The following is a 16777-nucleotide window of genomic DNA, read 5'->3' as shown; positions in this document are numbered from 1 at the left end:
ATCACCAGCTTCGAGCATGTTGAGTTGCTCGAGAGGTACCGGCTGGAATTGAGAGCCGGCTGCTGGCCCATGCATGCGTGCGAGAGATCGAAATGATCGAGAGGAGACTGCAGGTATCGGCACCAAGCGTGTGGTGATTTTTTCCCCCTCTTAGTGCTTGATGAATTGATCATGTCACCCATTGGGAACTGCATCATGTTACTTACAGATGGCAATGGCGTGGTGGAAAATGAGCATGCAAGAACCTTCGATCCGACAAGCGTGGCCTAAACAAATGAGAGAGGTTGCTGATAGTAGGTAGGGAGCCTTTTGTTTTTAGCAGCAATTGCATGCCAATGATAGGGAGCATGTAGGCTGTGTTTTCTTCTACTATATGTCGTTGGGCCAGCAAGATTATTCACGCGCAGCAGTGAGGAGGGCGAATATGTGACCTGGTCCTTTGCCTAACGTAGCTTATCCTCCCCAGATTCCAAGAATCGTTTCTCTCTTTGTGCGATTCCTTCTCGTTCTTGTTCTCTTCCGGACTAGTAGCTTCACTGTGCATTTCATCTGCCGCCTCCGGATTTGCTTATTTTCGAAGAAGATTAGAGGCGGCGAAATGAAATTTTGGTGCCCCGGATTGGGGCCGGACTGATCGATCACTCTCGGATTGGAAGCACATCGAACTGCTCTGCGCCTCTGCGCCACGAAGCCTCGGTGACCCTTGCCGCCCGGCGCGGCCCGTTGCCTCCGTGACCGAGATGTGTGCCGGCAGCGATGGTTGGGTGCGTTGCACAAAGAATGGCGCCCACGGCGGCGGGGGCGGCGGCCGAGAGCGAAACAGAGGGGGAGGAGGCGCCGACCAATTTTCAGTAGGCTCCGATCGAGTCATAGGCTGGCTGGCCTACTGCGTTCGGCCCAACGAGAACATGGGCCAGTTGGGCCAAACCCAGATTGCTCTCTCCTCGGGCAGTGCTGCCCAACGAACGAACGAACCCATGCCGCGAGCGGCTGCGACCTTTTCGCTTTCGGGAGACGAAGCGAAACGGCAGCGGCCGTCTTCGTCGGCGCAACGCCCTCGCCTCTAGAAGTCCGGAGGCCGGAGCCCTCACCTCGTCCTCGGCGAACGGCTTTCTGAACCGAGTTGGGCAACTAGGGGAGCCACTTGACACGGTTGTACTCTTGCTCATAGTGACGGTTGAGGTCTCGATTTTTTCCGTGCTTGTTTGGGGGCATTTTCACCTACATTCCGTGCTTTTTTTGTTTGATTTTATACAACCCTAGTTTGGGCTCGGATTCGTGATTGAAATCTTTTGGGGACTATGATAGCTGCGTGTATTTTTTTTCCGTCTTCTTTTTGTTCCATACAACAGTAGTTTATGCTACAATTCGTGCTTTAGTTGCAATTAATGTCTCTCGTGCACATGTCTGCAATGTCGCAGTTCAACTACGCCACAGCCTTTCAATCTGGTAGTTCCGTCTAGACATTTCCATGTGACACGATGTGATTTCTGCGGGAACATGCCTCTGCGGCGCTTGGGTGACTGCATATGCAGCCAAACTTGTCGGCATTGGGACCCTTGGTGGATGAATGGGTCAGCATTAGGTGAATGTTCTTGTCTGCGGTCTACAGATGGTGCGTTTAGGCCCTTTATGTTCCATTGCACATGTCAGGATGATTGCAGTCAAGGATTTCCTTGTTTTTTTTCTTTCTTTCGAAAAAGGACGCAGTCAGAGAAAGGCTTCAGCCATTTTTGAAGTGTGCTTCTTTCATCCAACTAAAGGCATGCTCTTTATAAATTATGAGGTCATTGATAGGTATTGGTTAACCTGACATGTGCAATGGAACATAAAGGGCACTTTATTCTTGAATTAGTTGGTTAACTTGAGATTTGTAATGTAACCTTGCCCTTTTTGTGTTGGTTAACCTGAACACAAATGGAATGGCTGAAAGGTGCTGCCACAAGTTCAGAGTGTAAAAGAACATAAGTAGCGGGCTATCTCATTTTCACTGGGCAAGGTGTGGCTTTGTGTATAATCTAAAGGTGCATATCTAACTTATATTTTAAAATTGTAATGAGATCCAAATATTGTCAACACGTTTCTTTGGCCAGATACTCCCTATTTCTCTATTAAGCAAAAACAATGTAATAAGCAATTTTGTTTACAGCTACATGTGTTAGTTTCAGTTCTTTTAGAGTGCATGTTCATGTGGTGTAACTCCCCTATTCTCCCTATTCTGGACCCATTATTCGTTCATTCCACATATAGTGTTGTAGGCATTTGTTATTTAGCTTCTTGGAATACTGGCCTGTAACTTGAGATGAAGCTTGCTGATGTTCAAAGAAACGTGCAGAGTTGCAATGTTATATTTCCTTTTTCATATGTACAATAAATCCAAATGAAGTAGTTGGTTATCTTATTTTACTTTTAGTGTCTTCCGGAATTAAAAGATTTTGCGTTTTGTATTCTTTGCACTTATGAGATGTACTAGTTGATGCAGAATCTGTTGCACACTTTGAACAACAAATAGTGCAAAAGTGACCTTGAAGTTCATGATGTTAGCACAGAAGGGGATAAGAAGAGGACATTAGTTCCCTATATATTTCATTTAGGATTGTGAACTGATATCCTGCTTCTTCCTTTGGTTCTGTAGAAGACACTTTTGGCCTCAACTTGAAAATATCCATGGAGCTTCAGTGTGTCATACTCTCTAGTCTCGACATCAGTACTTTTGGATATACTCACTGGTATTGACCTTAGCTGTGGTTTGAGTGCTTATTATTCTGTGTAGTTCAGAAGATCAATTATTCCTCTTGTTCTTTAATTTCCCTCTTTAGTGAATCTCCCAGGCCTCAGATTAGCTTTTTTTTCCTTCTAATGATCTTGTAATTATTTTAATGTGAAAAATAATGTAATATGCAAATATGAAAGAACATGCAGATTAATACCTTGACGTTTTTTTATTGTTTCACATCCTTGGGTTCTTTGCCTTATCAGTTCTGTCATGCTCCAATTTATTCCATGCAGGTGTTTTCACATTTCTATTAGCTTATGCTTTTGGTCATTAGGTGTGTCAAATTGGTAACTTAGTTGATCTGAGACTTGAGATCATGGGTTTGTTAGTTGTATATGACAAGGCAAGTACACGTAGACCCCACACTCACCAAACGAAAAGGCTGCAATACAGCCTTTATCTAAATATAGTTAAATGGTAAATATACTGGTAATAGTTAAATATACAACCTTTACTTGAGATCATGGTAATAATTAAATTAGCTAACTTTTTTCTATAACTGTCGTAAATATATTGTAATACACTTTGGCCTGATATTTCAATATTGCTTTGTTTCTTGCTTCTTTCTTATCTTGCTGCTGTCATTTTATTTCTTTCTCTGATAACAGTTCATTCCTTTTCTGTTGTCTTGTTATTGAACTACCATATTACAACCTGAAAGACTGAAACACTGTTGTTTTCTTCAATGAAAGTGACAAACTTGCTATTTCCAGTCAACATGGATTGAAGGATGCCTACTATATACGCACATGTTATTTTGATCTTTCTCCTTTTGATGTGATTCAGACCAATTTGTAGTATGGCTGGTCATGTATCTGATAATGATGATATGGACTTAACCTGAGGCGTCTTTATTAAGTGAACTTAAATATATTGGCTTGACAAAGTTGACCAAAGCAGCATTGAGTAAGGTTGTTGCGTCGTAATGCACGTATTCAGATGGATGTATAATGGAAAGAGATAGAGTGACGCATGACGAAATTAATCAGTATTTATTGCATGGCGTCACACCGTCTTTTTTTCAACTGTTTTTAACATCTCGCTTTCCAATTTGAAATTCCATCACCATTTCAATTACTTAATGTCTTCTTCAGGGCTAGTTGAGAGAGTCCATGAAGCACACCTCTTTATGTTGCAACGTGGAAGCAGTAATGCCAATTGGTCAGTTCAGCTAACCTGTGATGACAACTTCCTAACACCCATTTCTGTGATTGACTGTTCTTCCTGTGTATCCCCTTCTTCCTGTTTTGGGTTTGGATTCCTTATCTAACATAAAGCAATGAGAAAATTGAAATCGGTGACTTGAGGAAGCTCGGATTTGAAGCTGCTATGGATGATAGAATGAAGTTACTTCTCAATTTCACACTATCAGGGGTGAACTTTTCTTTTTATCTTGAAATGAAAAGACAGGAAGTCTGGTACTATCTCTAAGAAAAACTATTACATTTAGAGCCGCAAAAGAAGGAAACAAGGATGAAGGATATAGTCCCCACCCCCCAGTGTATCTGTGATATATCAAAATTGTGATACTAACACATGGGTGCTAGCTTCACAATTTTAGTATGGATATATCAGGGTTACACTGAAGAAATGTCCTGACAAAATGGAATTACTGGATCTAGGACTTCATATAACACTTTTTCTTTGTGTTGTGCCGCCTAATGTAACCATGTTGTTCATCCCCTCCTGCTCCTCCTGTTGCTATTGCTATTACTGTTGTTCTTACTATTGTTGTTGTCCTGCAGGAAGTCAAGGAGCACGGGGCTCTTGCACTGGGGGCACCGAGGGTCATCCTGGGGGAGCATGACGTAGATGAAGCAGCGAGGGCAGGCAGCAAGAACCATGGACGTGGCCTCAGGGCTGTTGGACCACTGCAGGCCATGCTCGTTCTCGGACGACAGGCAGGAGCTCGGGGATGACTCCTCGTCAGCCATCAGCCTCCTGGAGGAGTCTCCTGTTGCCGGAAGTGAGAGATTCAGCTTCAGGTCAAGGCCCCTAGAGCTCTTCCTGTTGCTGCGGCTCATCCTGGGAGGTATGTGGCTGCCTGCATCCATAAACGTTTGAATCAGCTGATTGAGATACACACTTCAGAATGAATTTGCTATTGTTACGAGGATTAGCAAGGGAACTTACTGTTTTGTGGGGCGATCAGGCGCTGGGTGTAAGCAGGTGGAGATGAGAGCGATATGTGATGCTCTCAGAGGAGAGAACTCTTGAGCTTTAGAATGCTCAGAGGTGTTTCTTTGGTGCTGTTGGAGAAGAGATGGATGGTACTTATAGGGGGGGAAGGATGGGAGGTCAATTGGTTTTCTTTATTGTGACAGTAAGAGGTATGCTCCCATTTAATTACTCCCTATCTCAGTAGCAGTAGTACATTTATACACATTTTATTGCCTATCATATTCATGGTTGGGGAGTGGCAAGGGAAGGATTGAATATGTGTTGGGTGGAAGAGAAGTGCGAGGTGAGAGGCTTTGTGGTGGCCTGTTGGGTCATATGCAAAAGATTGACAAATCTAAATGAGGAAGATAGGAGCTCAAATACATATCTCCGGTTGTTTTGCTTTGCTTTTTCCAAATGAGAAGTAGTGCTGGGAAGCTTCTACTATTATGGTGTGTAATGGGTTAGTCAATAATTTTAGCATTTAATCGGAATTTGTTTAGCTTGTTAATTGGTATTTTCTTAGCCTGCTAGCGACGAAAAGTAATTGCTCTACAAAGTTTTACTTACTATATTTTTTTGTTGTATAATGTGGGTTAGAGTTGAAACTCACTATCGATATCTGAATCATGTTTTGAAAATAAGTGACCTCCAATATATTTTAGAAATAATCCCTTGCATGGTATTGGAAAGTTAGGTGGACTCATCAGATAATTATGACAATTAATATTGGTTGTGTAGTTGAGTGTTGAAGAACTCATCAATTTTGTTTCGATTTGATTATTTCTAAATCTTGTACAGTAAAATTTTGACTGGCTCTCCAATTGATTTCACAACTTGATGTGGCCTCGAATGGAATTTATTGGGCACAGCATTTCAAATGCACAGCACTGCTAAATGAACACTAAATGGACTTGAACGCTGAGCCATTGTTTTTGTTTATTTGAATAAATGAGGCTCTTGAATACATGGAGCATGCTGCTAGCTTATGCAATTAGGACTTTAAATGGCGCAAGGCAAGGCCTGTGTACCCATACATCGCCTGGTGCGCATCTTGATACAATGGCAAAGAGATAAGCAAACTCATTAATGTCACTTTGTTTGATGCACATAAGAGCAGCCCTTTCTCTATGAATCACAGGTCTGCTGGGATTTTGATTGTTTCCAGCTTGCAAAGTTTAAATGCTGACAGTGTATATATTAAATTCAACAGTTGACTTATTAGTATTATTGAGATATTGTATCCCAGTTTGCGACTTAATCACCTTTTGTTTAAAAAAAGAGCGAAAAGTTGCTTCTCAAGTCATAGTAGGAACCCAGTAATGTAATCCCCCAAGATTGCTTCCATATCTCACCTTGGTAGATGATGACATACAACTCACTTAAAGTTGTTTTGGTTTGTGTGTTGCATTGGGTCTGGTCAATGCTACTGCCTGCTACTCTACATGGTTAAGAGAGAGCCATCTGTGCATTTCTTTTTTCTTTGTGCCTTGGCTGGAACTAATCCCAGCATTAATGCCACTTTTGGGGCAAATGGAAGCCTTAATGAATGGTTTTGGGATCCAGAGCAAAATTTTAAGATTAAATTTCGCCTTACCCGATCACATATTATTTTGCCATCATTCGCCATGATTCGTTGCTGATGTGTTTAACATTGTGGGTGGAAGGCGCGGAGTTGAACGCAACTGCAGCCCAACTACGGAGACAAGGGGGGTTGACCTGAATGTGGGATCATAACTATGGCATTAGGTTACTTAGTACAGGATATAGTTTAAAATGATTTTGCATGTATAAATTGTGATTAGTCGGTGTTTTGGGGCCAATCCCATGTGCCCTTCTTTAATTCGTGGAACAGTCTAATGTATTGATTAAAGCTTCCAAAAAAAAAGTTCCAAGCATCACTCATGCTATTGTGGTTTCATCTGTTGCTACTGGTAATACTGTTCTTTGTTAATTGAGAAATTTGCGCAGAATTATGATTTCTCCAGAAGTCCCAGTCTTGGTGTACGCCTGATGTCTTCTTTTGAATTCCTTTTTGTATGTAAGTTACTAGTTTATCTTGAGTATTGTATGAAAAATTTTGGGCTGCAAAACTTTATATTGTTTCTGGTGCGGTTCTGGTTGTGGCGCTAAACTTATAAATGGCGCTCACATGGCGTTAAACTGTTGATGCGTCACTCCTTCGTGAATCGTGATAAGGAGTGATTTAAATTCCATATATAAATTCAAGTATATGCGGCTAGGATATGCCGATGTAGCACGTACGACAGGACAGACCTAGGTACTGCTCTCATGGTGCTGATAATAAGTTGTGTGTGCTTAGTGAAATTGGCGACGGTATTTGAATTGAATATTAGAAGAAATATAGAGAACAACCACAATGCAAAATACACGATTTAGCCCATGTAATATTGGTTTGCAATTATTTCCATTTTAATTGTCTCAGACAATACAGCAGTGGCAGGGAGTTTGAGGTATAAAAAAGTAATATTTTGTCACTAATAAACTCAAAAATCCATTTGTTTTTCCAAACTTTCTACAGATCCTACCACCAAATAACACACCTTGCCGTGCACGTCCTAAATCATGCGTAACAAAAACAAATGAGTTCCTACTGATTTCCTTTTCCCCTAAAATGCTCCCACGATCAACCCTGCTTCCTCCAAGATAATCCCATTCCTAATTTGCTTAGAAAAAAATAACAAATCTTGCAATCTCTCTCGATCCAAAATTTGCCTTGTAGGGAGAGGCAAACTTTGCTGTTGCAACTGAATTTCATTTGGATCTTATTTGGTTGTGTACTTGTCGCGTCTTTCACTGGTTGCGATGGATGCGAGAAGACTTTGTCAAATTTCATTGTAATTTTCTTTTATGGCACAGCTTTCCCTGTACTGATTCCTATTGTTTCTTTAATATAAATCGGCTATAACATGCCCATACGACGTCTTTGGTCAATTGAAAGAACATTTTGCCTTGCAAGCAGCAAACCTGGTGCCTGATAACTCCAAAGGCACTTCGTGTACATAAAACGAGATAATTATCATTTTTCGAGGATATCCGTGATAATTCATCTCCATTGTTTGAGAGACAAAGATAATTCAGCGAAATGGAGCAGCAGCTAATAATAATTATATAGCACTGAATAACATAAGCGTGTAGTATCCAGCAAAAACTTCAGTAAAACATTTGCCGCAAGATGGCAATAGTTTGAAGTAATGTTTGTTGCACCCAATTATCCAGAAGTGTGTTATATAGTCGTACATGTGATCTATCATCGTATATTGCATGCAACCCCTTCAAATCCTAAGGGAGAAAAAGGTGGATAAAAAAGCAAATTATTGCAATAGGAAGCTCCAGAACTCATATGATTAGCACTTGATTTCCACTGTACGTAATCTCTACAAATGAACGAAGAGATGTGTAGAAAAACAGCTAGCAATTTTCCCATTGGCAGTCGGCATTAGTTTTCCATCTCTTCCCCTGTTGCGTTGGAAGAATAGACAAATAGATCATCCCACCCACGAAGGGAACATCTTCGCCAATATCTTAACCTTGCAACACCGTGGGGTTTAAGTGCGGCAGCTCTCTTGTAACTCGCGGTTCAAAAGAGATTTAAGGCTAAATATCATATTCTAATAACAAGTGAAAAGATCCTGCGCATTAATGTTGCAGGAGTGAGTCAAACGCCTAATCTTCTCACACACGCACGAGCGCGCCCAACTAACAATGCATTAAAGCATCCGAAGCATCCTTAAAAAATTAAAAGGGAAAAACAATGCATTAAGCTAAAGAACTTGTTTAACTTAGTCTGAAGATAGTGGACTCAGAGTGCAGGCATCACATTAATCTTCCTTTTAATGCTAGTACGAACTCAGGAGTAGACTACTTCAAGAAACTGACACGTTGTTAGAGGGAACAAAGCATTAACGCAGTTGCTTGAAGATACTGCCATGAACTTCATAGCCCAACTTGAATAAACAACAAAAGAAGGTTTGAACCTCCTTAATACCTCCATAGTGTGTTAGTTCAAACTATAATCCTAATGTCAACCCATAGGACAAGTCTAGATCTTATTCAATATTTTTTCCAGTTCGTGTACTGTCCCAGCTTATACTTGTCTTATATGCTCTATACAATTAAACTATATGCCTCTATTATTTGTTTAGAACTTTTTGTAGAAGATATACTGAGAAGCACTGGTGCAACATGACATTAATATATTGAAATGATAAAAGAATATGACATTAATATCATTAAGCCAAGTGGAGCATTTTATGCCTCAAAATTTTAATAGTTTGTAGCAACCTGCAAAAGAATTTGATCATACGATTTAGTCAATCATATAACTGATATAGTATGAGACTCGTCACCACAATCCAACCATTAGACCCACTTCTTCAACGGTTTTCCCTAAATATTTCAGAAGGTTCTTATGCACAGAGGTTCGTTTAGTCCATATAATCACACCTCAATCGCCTAACCTAACGAAGATCAGGACAAATTTAGCACCCCATCCTCAGCAGGCCAAGTACTAGAACTTCCTTCAAAGAGGCATTATCACAGGATTCAGAACATGCATCATAATGGTAGTGGTAGACATGTGCCACGACATGCACATACACTCGTGTGCACGCCCACAAGAAGACATAGTGCTTGCAGGCACACATCCCACTAAGAATCTAACACGGGCCAACCAGATAAGCAGAGTGTGTTAATATTTTTATATACTTTCCAAATTGCTGTTACTGTTGTGAAGCTACTAATGTGAATACTCGTAAGGTCAATGTTTGAATCAAAGTGTGATTACAATAATAACAAGATCATTGACCTGGGAGAGCGATATTGGTGTAGTAGCACCATACGTGGGCAAGTTATTAATACTCTCGACATGAAGATAAGTTTGTCTGCCATTAACAGGCCGTAACAGATCCATACACCTAAAAACAAAAGATCATGCACCACCTATGCAAGAGAGGCTCCAACAGGCTAGGTGGGTAGGCACTAGGTGAGGCTTATATACCTAGGATAGCACATGTAAAGCACTAACTTTCAAGCACAGCTGCAAGGGTATTTTGAACCTTCGAATGTATTAATATAATATCCCTTTATAATCCAAAAAGACACATCATGGCTTGCCAATGATCCCACACATTATTATGCACGCATCTGTTCAAGCTTAGCTACAGCTAAGCATTGTATTTTTGACATAATAACACATACATCAAAATTTCATAAGGCAAAGTTCAAATATGACAAAGCAAGTCATGGTCTGGTTTGTTACTAAGCCCATTTTACTCTGAGAAGCCCAATTTCTGGCTAGATCAGCTTCATGCCATTTGTAAGCAATCATGTCTCGCAAGTCGCACAAAATCCCCTTATTTGCTGACTTGCACACATGTATCATCCTAGAAGTATTACTACCATGATTAGCATGGCTTTATAAAGTCCGAAAACTACTATGAGCTCTGACATTTCACAAGCATGTAATGCTGGACCACAAAATCACACATAGGTATCTTGTATGCTGGTATGCAGACGAAAAGTCAAGAAAGCACTATGAAAGGTGGTCCACTTGAATCCATCTAGCAACCAATCTAATTGCTTTCTTTAAGACTAGGACAGTAGGGTATAATTTAACAGACATATGACATGTTATTTACTAACTTACTATAGTACCGATTCTGCAACTTAACCAGAGGTATCCCAAATGGAAGCATCTGAAAGTACCTTTCCTCGAATCAAAAGGTAAATAACATGTGAGCATTAATGGCAACTGCTTGACATGTTAGCGTACTGACTAAATCATAGCCTAGTGGACTTTCAGTTTATAAGAGCATAATTAAATTCTATAGGGCTGCAAACAAGCCAATCATAGTGAGACAGAGGCTCGAGCTGAGCATAGACTGGCCTTTAAGTTTAGAGCTGGGCACTAACTTGGCTCAGCCAAAGCTCATGGAAGGTCAAGCTTGGTTGAAGGGAGCTCTAGAAATCAGTTAATTGATTTTATAGTAATTTGGAAATTCAGGAAAATAGGTGTTTTTTCTAAGGTTAAATATCTAACCTTCTATGATAACTCGACCAAAGCTCATGGAAAATGAGCAACTGCTTTGTATACAAGCTTGGCAAAAGCTTTAGTAAGCGTGATCTCAGCTTAAAAATTTGGGATGGATACATCACATGTCTTGGGGAAACTAAGGAGAGTCGGGCCTTAACCACACCAATCAAGCTCAATATGCTGTGGCCAGCTTTGGTCTAGGCATAATCTCATCTTATGTAGAGTTTGAACTGAGCTCAAAACAAGCCACACAAGATCAGCACGAGTAGCTCATGAGCACTGGGATCTTTTGACAGACCTGTATATGAACCCAACAGGCTCTACACTTCATCAAGTAAATCAACAAGTCATAATTTCAAGACCTTCTCCAGAACTGAAAGCCTGAAACGACCACACCATTGGTATCAGTTCTTACAGATATAACAATTACAGGAGGAGTGCCTAGGAACATCAGACTTTTCAAACCTGACTAGGATTAGAAAGGATTGTGCATATTGCTACAGGTATACAAACAAAATTCCAACAAATGTAAAATAATTTTATACTTTTGGCACGAACATTTTGAGTCAGAAGACGATATTGTCGGTGCGAAATCTAGCCGACAAGTATTCGTAGTTTTGCCGTGCATTAGATCGGATATGGCCTAGCACACAATGACACAGGATGTATACTGATTCGGCCAACGCGCCCTACGTCTAGTCAGGGTCAGTTGGTCGACTTTATTTCTAAGCCCAGATGCTCAAAGTTTGCAATGGGGGTACAAACGAGAGGAGGATGAGAGGGGGTGCTTGAGTCTTGGCCTTGTTCTTGTCTCAGTGGAAGAGAGTGGCAGGAGCTCAGACGTGCGCTAAGTGTGTGAGAGTGTGAAAGCATAGGAGTGTAAGAACGTAAGAGGGCGTAAGTCGTAGAGGTGGAGGGTCCGTCCCCTTTTATAGTACAAGGGAACGGCCTTATAGGTCGGAAAGGATAAGAGAGTGAGTGTACGGGCGCTGCCTAGTCTTGTTGGGGCCCACGTCGTCGGGTACGGTATGACCTCCGTCCTTGGTCCCTGTTCTCCTCGTCAGGCCACTACGTCGTAGCGAGTAGGTTTACGGCAGCACTGTGCAAGGCGTGTGTAGTGCTTGGCGCGGTACGGTTCCGCATACAGCCGGCTGACCCAGGCGCTTCCTCGTTATCCATCCCACCTGCTCCCTGGGCCCACACCGAGCGGGCGTCCCCGATGGGTTGTCCCAGTCGGCCCCGACCGAGTCGGTCGGGGGGAGCGGTACGGTGCATCCCCATTCGGGAGGACTTGGTTGGGAGGATCCAGTCGGGAGAACTCAGTCGGGGTCGGACTGTGGCCCCACCCCCGACTGGCTCCTTCTGGTCGGGGCGCCGACCAGGCTTCCTGGTCGGAGGAGCCGGCTAGTGTCCGGATTGTGGTCTCGGCCTGGCTTCGCATAGCTGGGCCAGCCCAGGTACGCGTTGTTGTTGCGCCCTTCGTTGGGCCAAGTGTTGTGGGAAGGCAGTCCCGTTGGGGACCCCGGGTCTATGGACCCGTCAATATTATATTAAAATTCAACAATGCAACATTATGGTTCAAATATGATCTTTCTATTACTATATATATGGCCACTTACTATGCTATGAATATTGAACAAAAAAGCAGATACACCGTATTGCCTGTTCTTGCCAAGTTAACCATAAGAGAATTGCATAATGATTGATGAACATAAAGCATGTGGTGTACAGTATTTTCGATGTGCAATGCAACTTTTCTGTATTGATTCTTACGGGTCAAGATTAAAAGTACCTTCATAACAAATGTAAAAACTTCGTGTCTTCATCAGAACCATATTTGTACAATGGCATCCTGATCATTGAAAGTACCTGCAAGGAATTAAAAATACACCAATCAAAGCAATATTCCAAGTGGTTATGCTTGGCAAGTGCGACTGAACTCAGCAGCAAGCATCCAGGATTATATACTGAGGCATGCATGTTCAACAGCTTCAATACATAACTAAATGAACTTCTGAAGCAATACATTTCATTTAGATGCAGATGCGTTGAAGTTCAAGCCATAAATGAACCATGGTATTGAGACTCACCTTACCTTGAGAAGATTGTTGTCAACAGCTCGCTATAAAAAAGTTCTTACAGAAGGCCAAGTAGAGGTAAAATAACTTGATAGAATTTTGACTTCTCAAATACCAATATGCCCTATAAACGAAACAAGGAGGGAATTAACTACTAGGAAGAAACTAAAAACAGAAGCATTAGTGACAGTAATAATATTGTTCTTCAAACATAAACCAGTTCATGAGGATTATATACAAAGTTGTAGAATCGGTATTTCAATAATGCTTACAGCCTTACAGGGTCAAGATTACATGCTACAAGCCTACAACGTACTAGTTTTCTTAACCTCGAATTCCATGCTAGCTAATCAGGCTATCACTTTAGAATACCTCCATGAAACCAAATAGAATTAAAGATTTGATATATAGTGGGAAACAAACCAAGTGCATACATTGGTTTCATATCCAAGCAATTACCGGTCGTTAAACAACTGTACTTGAACCATTAAACAACTGGAATCCTTATCCAGAAAATCTCACATCACTCAATCCTGAGGCAAGACCATACCGGATAAGTTGCAAGAACGATTCTTTATCCAAAGGAGCCCTTAGATAACTAACAGATTATGCTAATCCAAGCATCTGATAAAAGTAAGGATGCAAAGTTTTCTTTTCTCTGGATCATTCGGTCGACCAAACTCATCCAAATGAATTAATCCGGATTTCAAAGCAAGAAATGTGAAAAAAAAATGAAGGAAGTGATCTACAGCTACCCATTGGTACCCACGTGCATCCCTGGATAAAAGTAAACCTAAAAAACTCGACCTCAGGGGGAAGACGCCGCCTGCGCTTTGCCTTAAGAAGGGGTACCAGGCTTCAAACATGGACTGGCAAGGGGGTTTCAACGACCCCACGAGTTCACTTCTCTAACCAGTATAACTCACGAGAAGCTGGTGATAAAAGTAAACTTAGGCAAGCAACCATTTCGTCTTATCGATAATAGCAGTTTGTTTGCTGGAAGTTGGAGTTCACCAGTAATCGAGGAAAAACACACTAGAATTAACAGGTAATATTTGATGCAGTCCCAAAAAATTAAGGAAAGACTAAGCACAAGGGAGCACTCACAGGAAATCATTTCATCAGCAATGGCAGCAGTGGATGGTCTCACCAGCAACCAAAGCATCCTCCCGGTTCTGACAATGTTTCATTGGCATAAAATTGTGGGAACACCAAGCAAATTGAAGTGTCTTAATTCAGTTCAGATAGCCTCCAGCCTATTATTAACATAACAGCCTGCTGATCAGCATGTTGCCTATGTCAACATATGCTGAACTTCCACCATATGCATCTTAACTTGAGTAATGATATCTTGTTTTCCATTCATTTCATAACCGTCGTGAGGTCTCCTTTCTTCCTTCACAGCCTACTCAGGTTTCCAATGGGGCCAGTAACATGAGACAAAATAAATATAACATTCTGGTTGACACTGCCTCACTGCAAAACAATAGTACGACCTGCAATTTTTGTTATCCTCTTTTCAGTCATCTCATTCCTAATTACTGAAACATCTCCCCACCTGTCAATGTTTGCATACATATTTGAAAGGGAGACATAATTTCCAGCATTATACGGTTCAATTTCAAAAAGCTTCTTTGCTGCGATTTTTCCAAGCTCAATGTTACCGTGAAGCTTGCATCCACCCAGCAGTGCACCCCATGCTCCAGGATGAGGTTTCCCAGGCATCGACATTATAAGCTCATATGCCTCTTTTAGTCTCCCACAACGTCCAAGAAGACTGACAAGGCAAGCATAATGCTCACCAGATGGCACAATCAAGTACACATTCTTCATCATATCAAAGAACTTCTTTCCTTCTTCTACTAGACCAGTATGACTGCAAGCTGTTAAAACAACTGTAAACACAGCATTATCAGGGGAAAGGCCCTCCAAAAGCATCTGGGAGAAAAGTTCAACAGCGTTATTAGCTGAACCATGGAGACAATGACCTTGCATCAGTGAACAATATGAAAACACATCTCGAACTGGCATTGACTCAAACAGAACAGTAGCCCTCTCCAAGTTCCCACACTTAGCATTCATGTCCACAAGACCAGCCAACACATGGACATTGCTAATATCTATCGAGTATTTTGCAATGTAATCTTCAATCCAGCATGCCAACCTGATGTTACCTAATTGGGAGCATGCTGACATCAGGCCAACAACAATAAGCTCGTCTGGGTGTATGCCTTGCTCTTGGAACTTATAAAATATCCTCAAAGCCTCTCCAGGGTAACCATTCTGCGCATAACCTGATATCATCGCTGACCATGAGAACACATCCCGGTCCTCTAACTTATCAAACAATGATCTAGCAACTTTCAAGTTCCCTGCCTTTGCATACCCGCCAATCAAAGATGTGCATGCTGTGGCAGTTCTCTCAGGCATTTCATCAAACAGCCTCCTTGCGCCCTCCAAGTCCTCACACTTCACATACCCATCAACCATCACATTCCAGTGCACCACGTTCCGGTGGGGCATTCTATCAAACAGCTCTCTAGCAGCCACGATGTCACCATTGTTGACATAAGCCACAATAATGGAGGTCCAGGAAACCTCACTGGGGATGTCGATTTGATCAAATAGAGCCCGGGCTGGGCCAGCCGCACCGCACCTCCCGTAGAACTGGATGAGCGCTGTGCAGACGAAGAGGTCGGCGTGGACGCCGAGGCGGATGGCGGCGGCGTGCAGGGCGCGTCCGGCGGGTAGGCAGGATACGCGGGCGCACGCGCGGAGGAGGCAAGGGAATGAGAAGGAGTCCGGCCGCGCGCCTCGTTGGAGGAGGTTGAACTCCGCGAGCGCAGCGTGGAGCAGGGCGTGGCGAGCGAGGGACGCGAGCACGGCGTTGCGGAGGCGGAGCGGGGAGTCGGGAATCGCGGCGACGAACGAGGCGGCGACGGTGGGGCACCCGAGGGCGTCGCAGGCAGCGGCGAAGCGGGCGACGAGGGCGTGGTGGTTGTGGAGGCCAAGGCGGATGATGCGGGCGTGGAGCTGCGCGAGGCAGCGAGTTGTGCGGCAGCGGCCGAGGAGGGTGGCGACCGCGGGGGACGGTCTGCTGGCGGCGGCGGCGGCGATGGGGGAGGGGGACGCGAGGGCATTGTAGGTGGCGGCGAAGCGGCCGAGGAGGGCTTGGTGGTTGTGGAGGCCGAGGCGGAAGATGCGGGATTGGAAGACCTGCGGGATGCAGCGGAAGGAGCGGCAGCGGCAGAGGAGGGTGGCGACCGTAGGGAATGGCCGGCCGGCGGCGGGTGTCATGCGGCTACGCCGGCGAGAAGGAAGGCGGTCAGGCGGGTCGGCATTTGCGTTTGCGGAGCCTTTCGGCCTTTTCAAGTGGGTATTCGTTGGGAGTTGGGCTTGGGCCTCCTCGGTGCTTGGCAAATCGGAATTCCCCAAAGAATTTACATTTCCTTTTAAAAAAAAGCTCAAGAATCGTAGAATATATCTAAAAATGATTTTTACATACCACTTTTGTTATTGCTTCGATGAAAATTAGTCATATAATTTGTAAAGTATAATTTATGTAATTTTGTTCTTTTTAAAGAAAGTAATCATAGATTATTGACAGCATCTCAACTTGTATCTAGGACCTCCTCCATTGCTAACGACTCCCGGCGTTTTATCTATTCCATGGAATAGGTATTCCGTTTTAAAAAGGTATGTAGGGTT

General features: G+C 42.8%; 1 protein-coding gene and 1 long non-coding RNA gene across 5 annotated transcripts; one reads left to right on the top strand and one right to left on the bottom strand.

Annotated features, from left to right (window-relative positions):
- The first annotated feature begins 998 nt into the window (after nucleotides 1–998).
- On the top strand, nucleotides 999–6914 carry LOC117863255 (uncharacterized). Its single transcript, XR_011898712.1, has 3 exons — nucleotides 999–4808; nucleotides 4929–5106; nucleotides 6604–6914. It is a non-coding gene; the product is annotated as an uncharacterized lncRNA (long non-coding RNA).
- A 1178-nt stretch (nucleotides 6915–8092) lies between these two features.
- LOC117863252 (putative pentatricopeptide repeat-containing protein At5g37570) lies at nucleotides 8093–16433 on the bottom strand. Of its 4 annotated transcripts, none has more exons than XM_034746886.2 (4): nucleotides 14177–16433; nucleotides 13082–13193; nucleotides 12784–12860; nucleotides 8093–11372 (listed from the first exon to the last, which is right to left on the bottom strand). In XM_034746886.2, exon 1 carries the CDS (start codon nucleotides 16364–16366, stop codon nucleotides 14543–14545), a length of 1824 nt encoding a protein of 607 aa, XP_034602777.1. In that variant the 5' UTR covers nucleotides 16367–16433; the 3' UTR covers nucleotides 8093–11372; nucleotides 12784–12860; nucleotides 13082–13193; nucleotides 14177–14542. The 4 variants fall into 4 exon arrangements, with proteins under 4 accessions (XP_034602777.1, XP_034602778.1, XP_034602776.1 ...); XM_034746887.2 differs by having other exon boundaries at nucleotides 13087–13193; XM_034746885.2 differs by lacking the exon at nucleotides 8093–11372 and having other exon boundaries at nucleotides 12563–12860.
- Between the last annotated feature and the right edge of the window lie 344 nt (nucleotides 16434–16777).

Source organism: Setaria viridis, chromosome 7, assembly GCF_005286985.2.
Source record: "Setaria viridis chromosome 7, Setaria_viridis_v4.0, whole genome shotgun sequence".
In the NCBI taxonomy this organism is placed as follows: Eukaryota; Viridiplantae; Streptophyta; class Magnoliopsida; order Poales; family Poaceae; genus Setaria; species Setaria viridis.
This window is presented reverse-complemented; position numbering and strand designations above follow the sequence as displayed.

Bases quoted from the DNA above. Each gene is read 5' to 3' on its own strand.
- LOC117863252 (XM_034746886.2), bottom strand. From the start codon at position 16,366: ATGACACCCGCCGCCGGCCGGCCATTCCCTACGGTCGCCACCCTCCTC.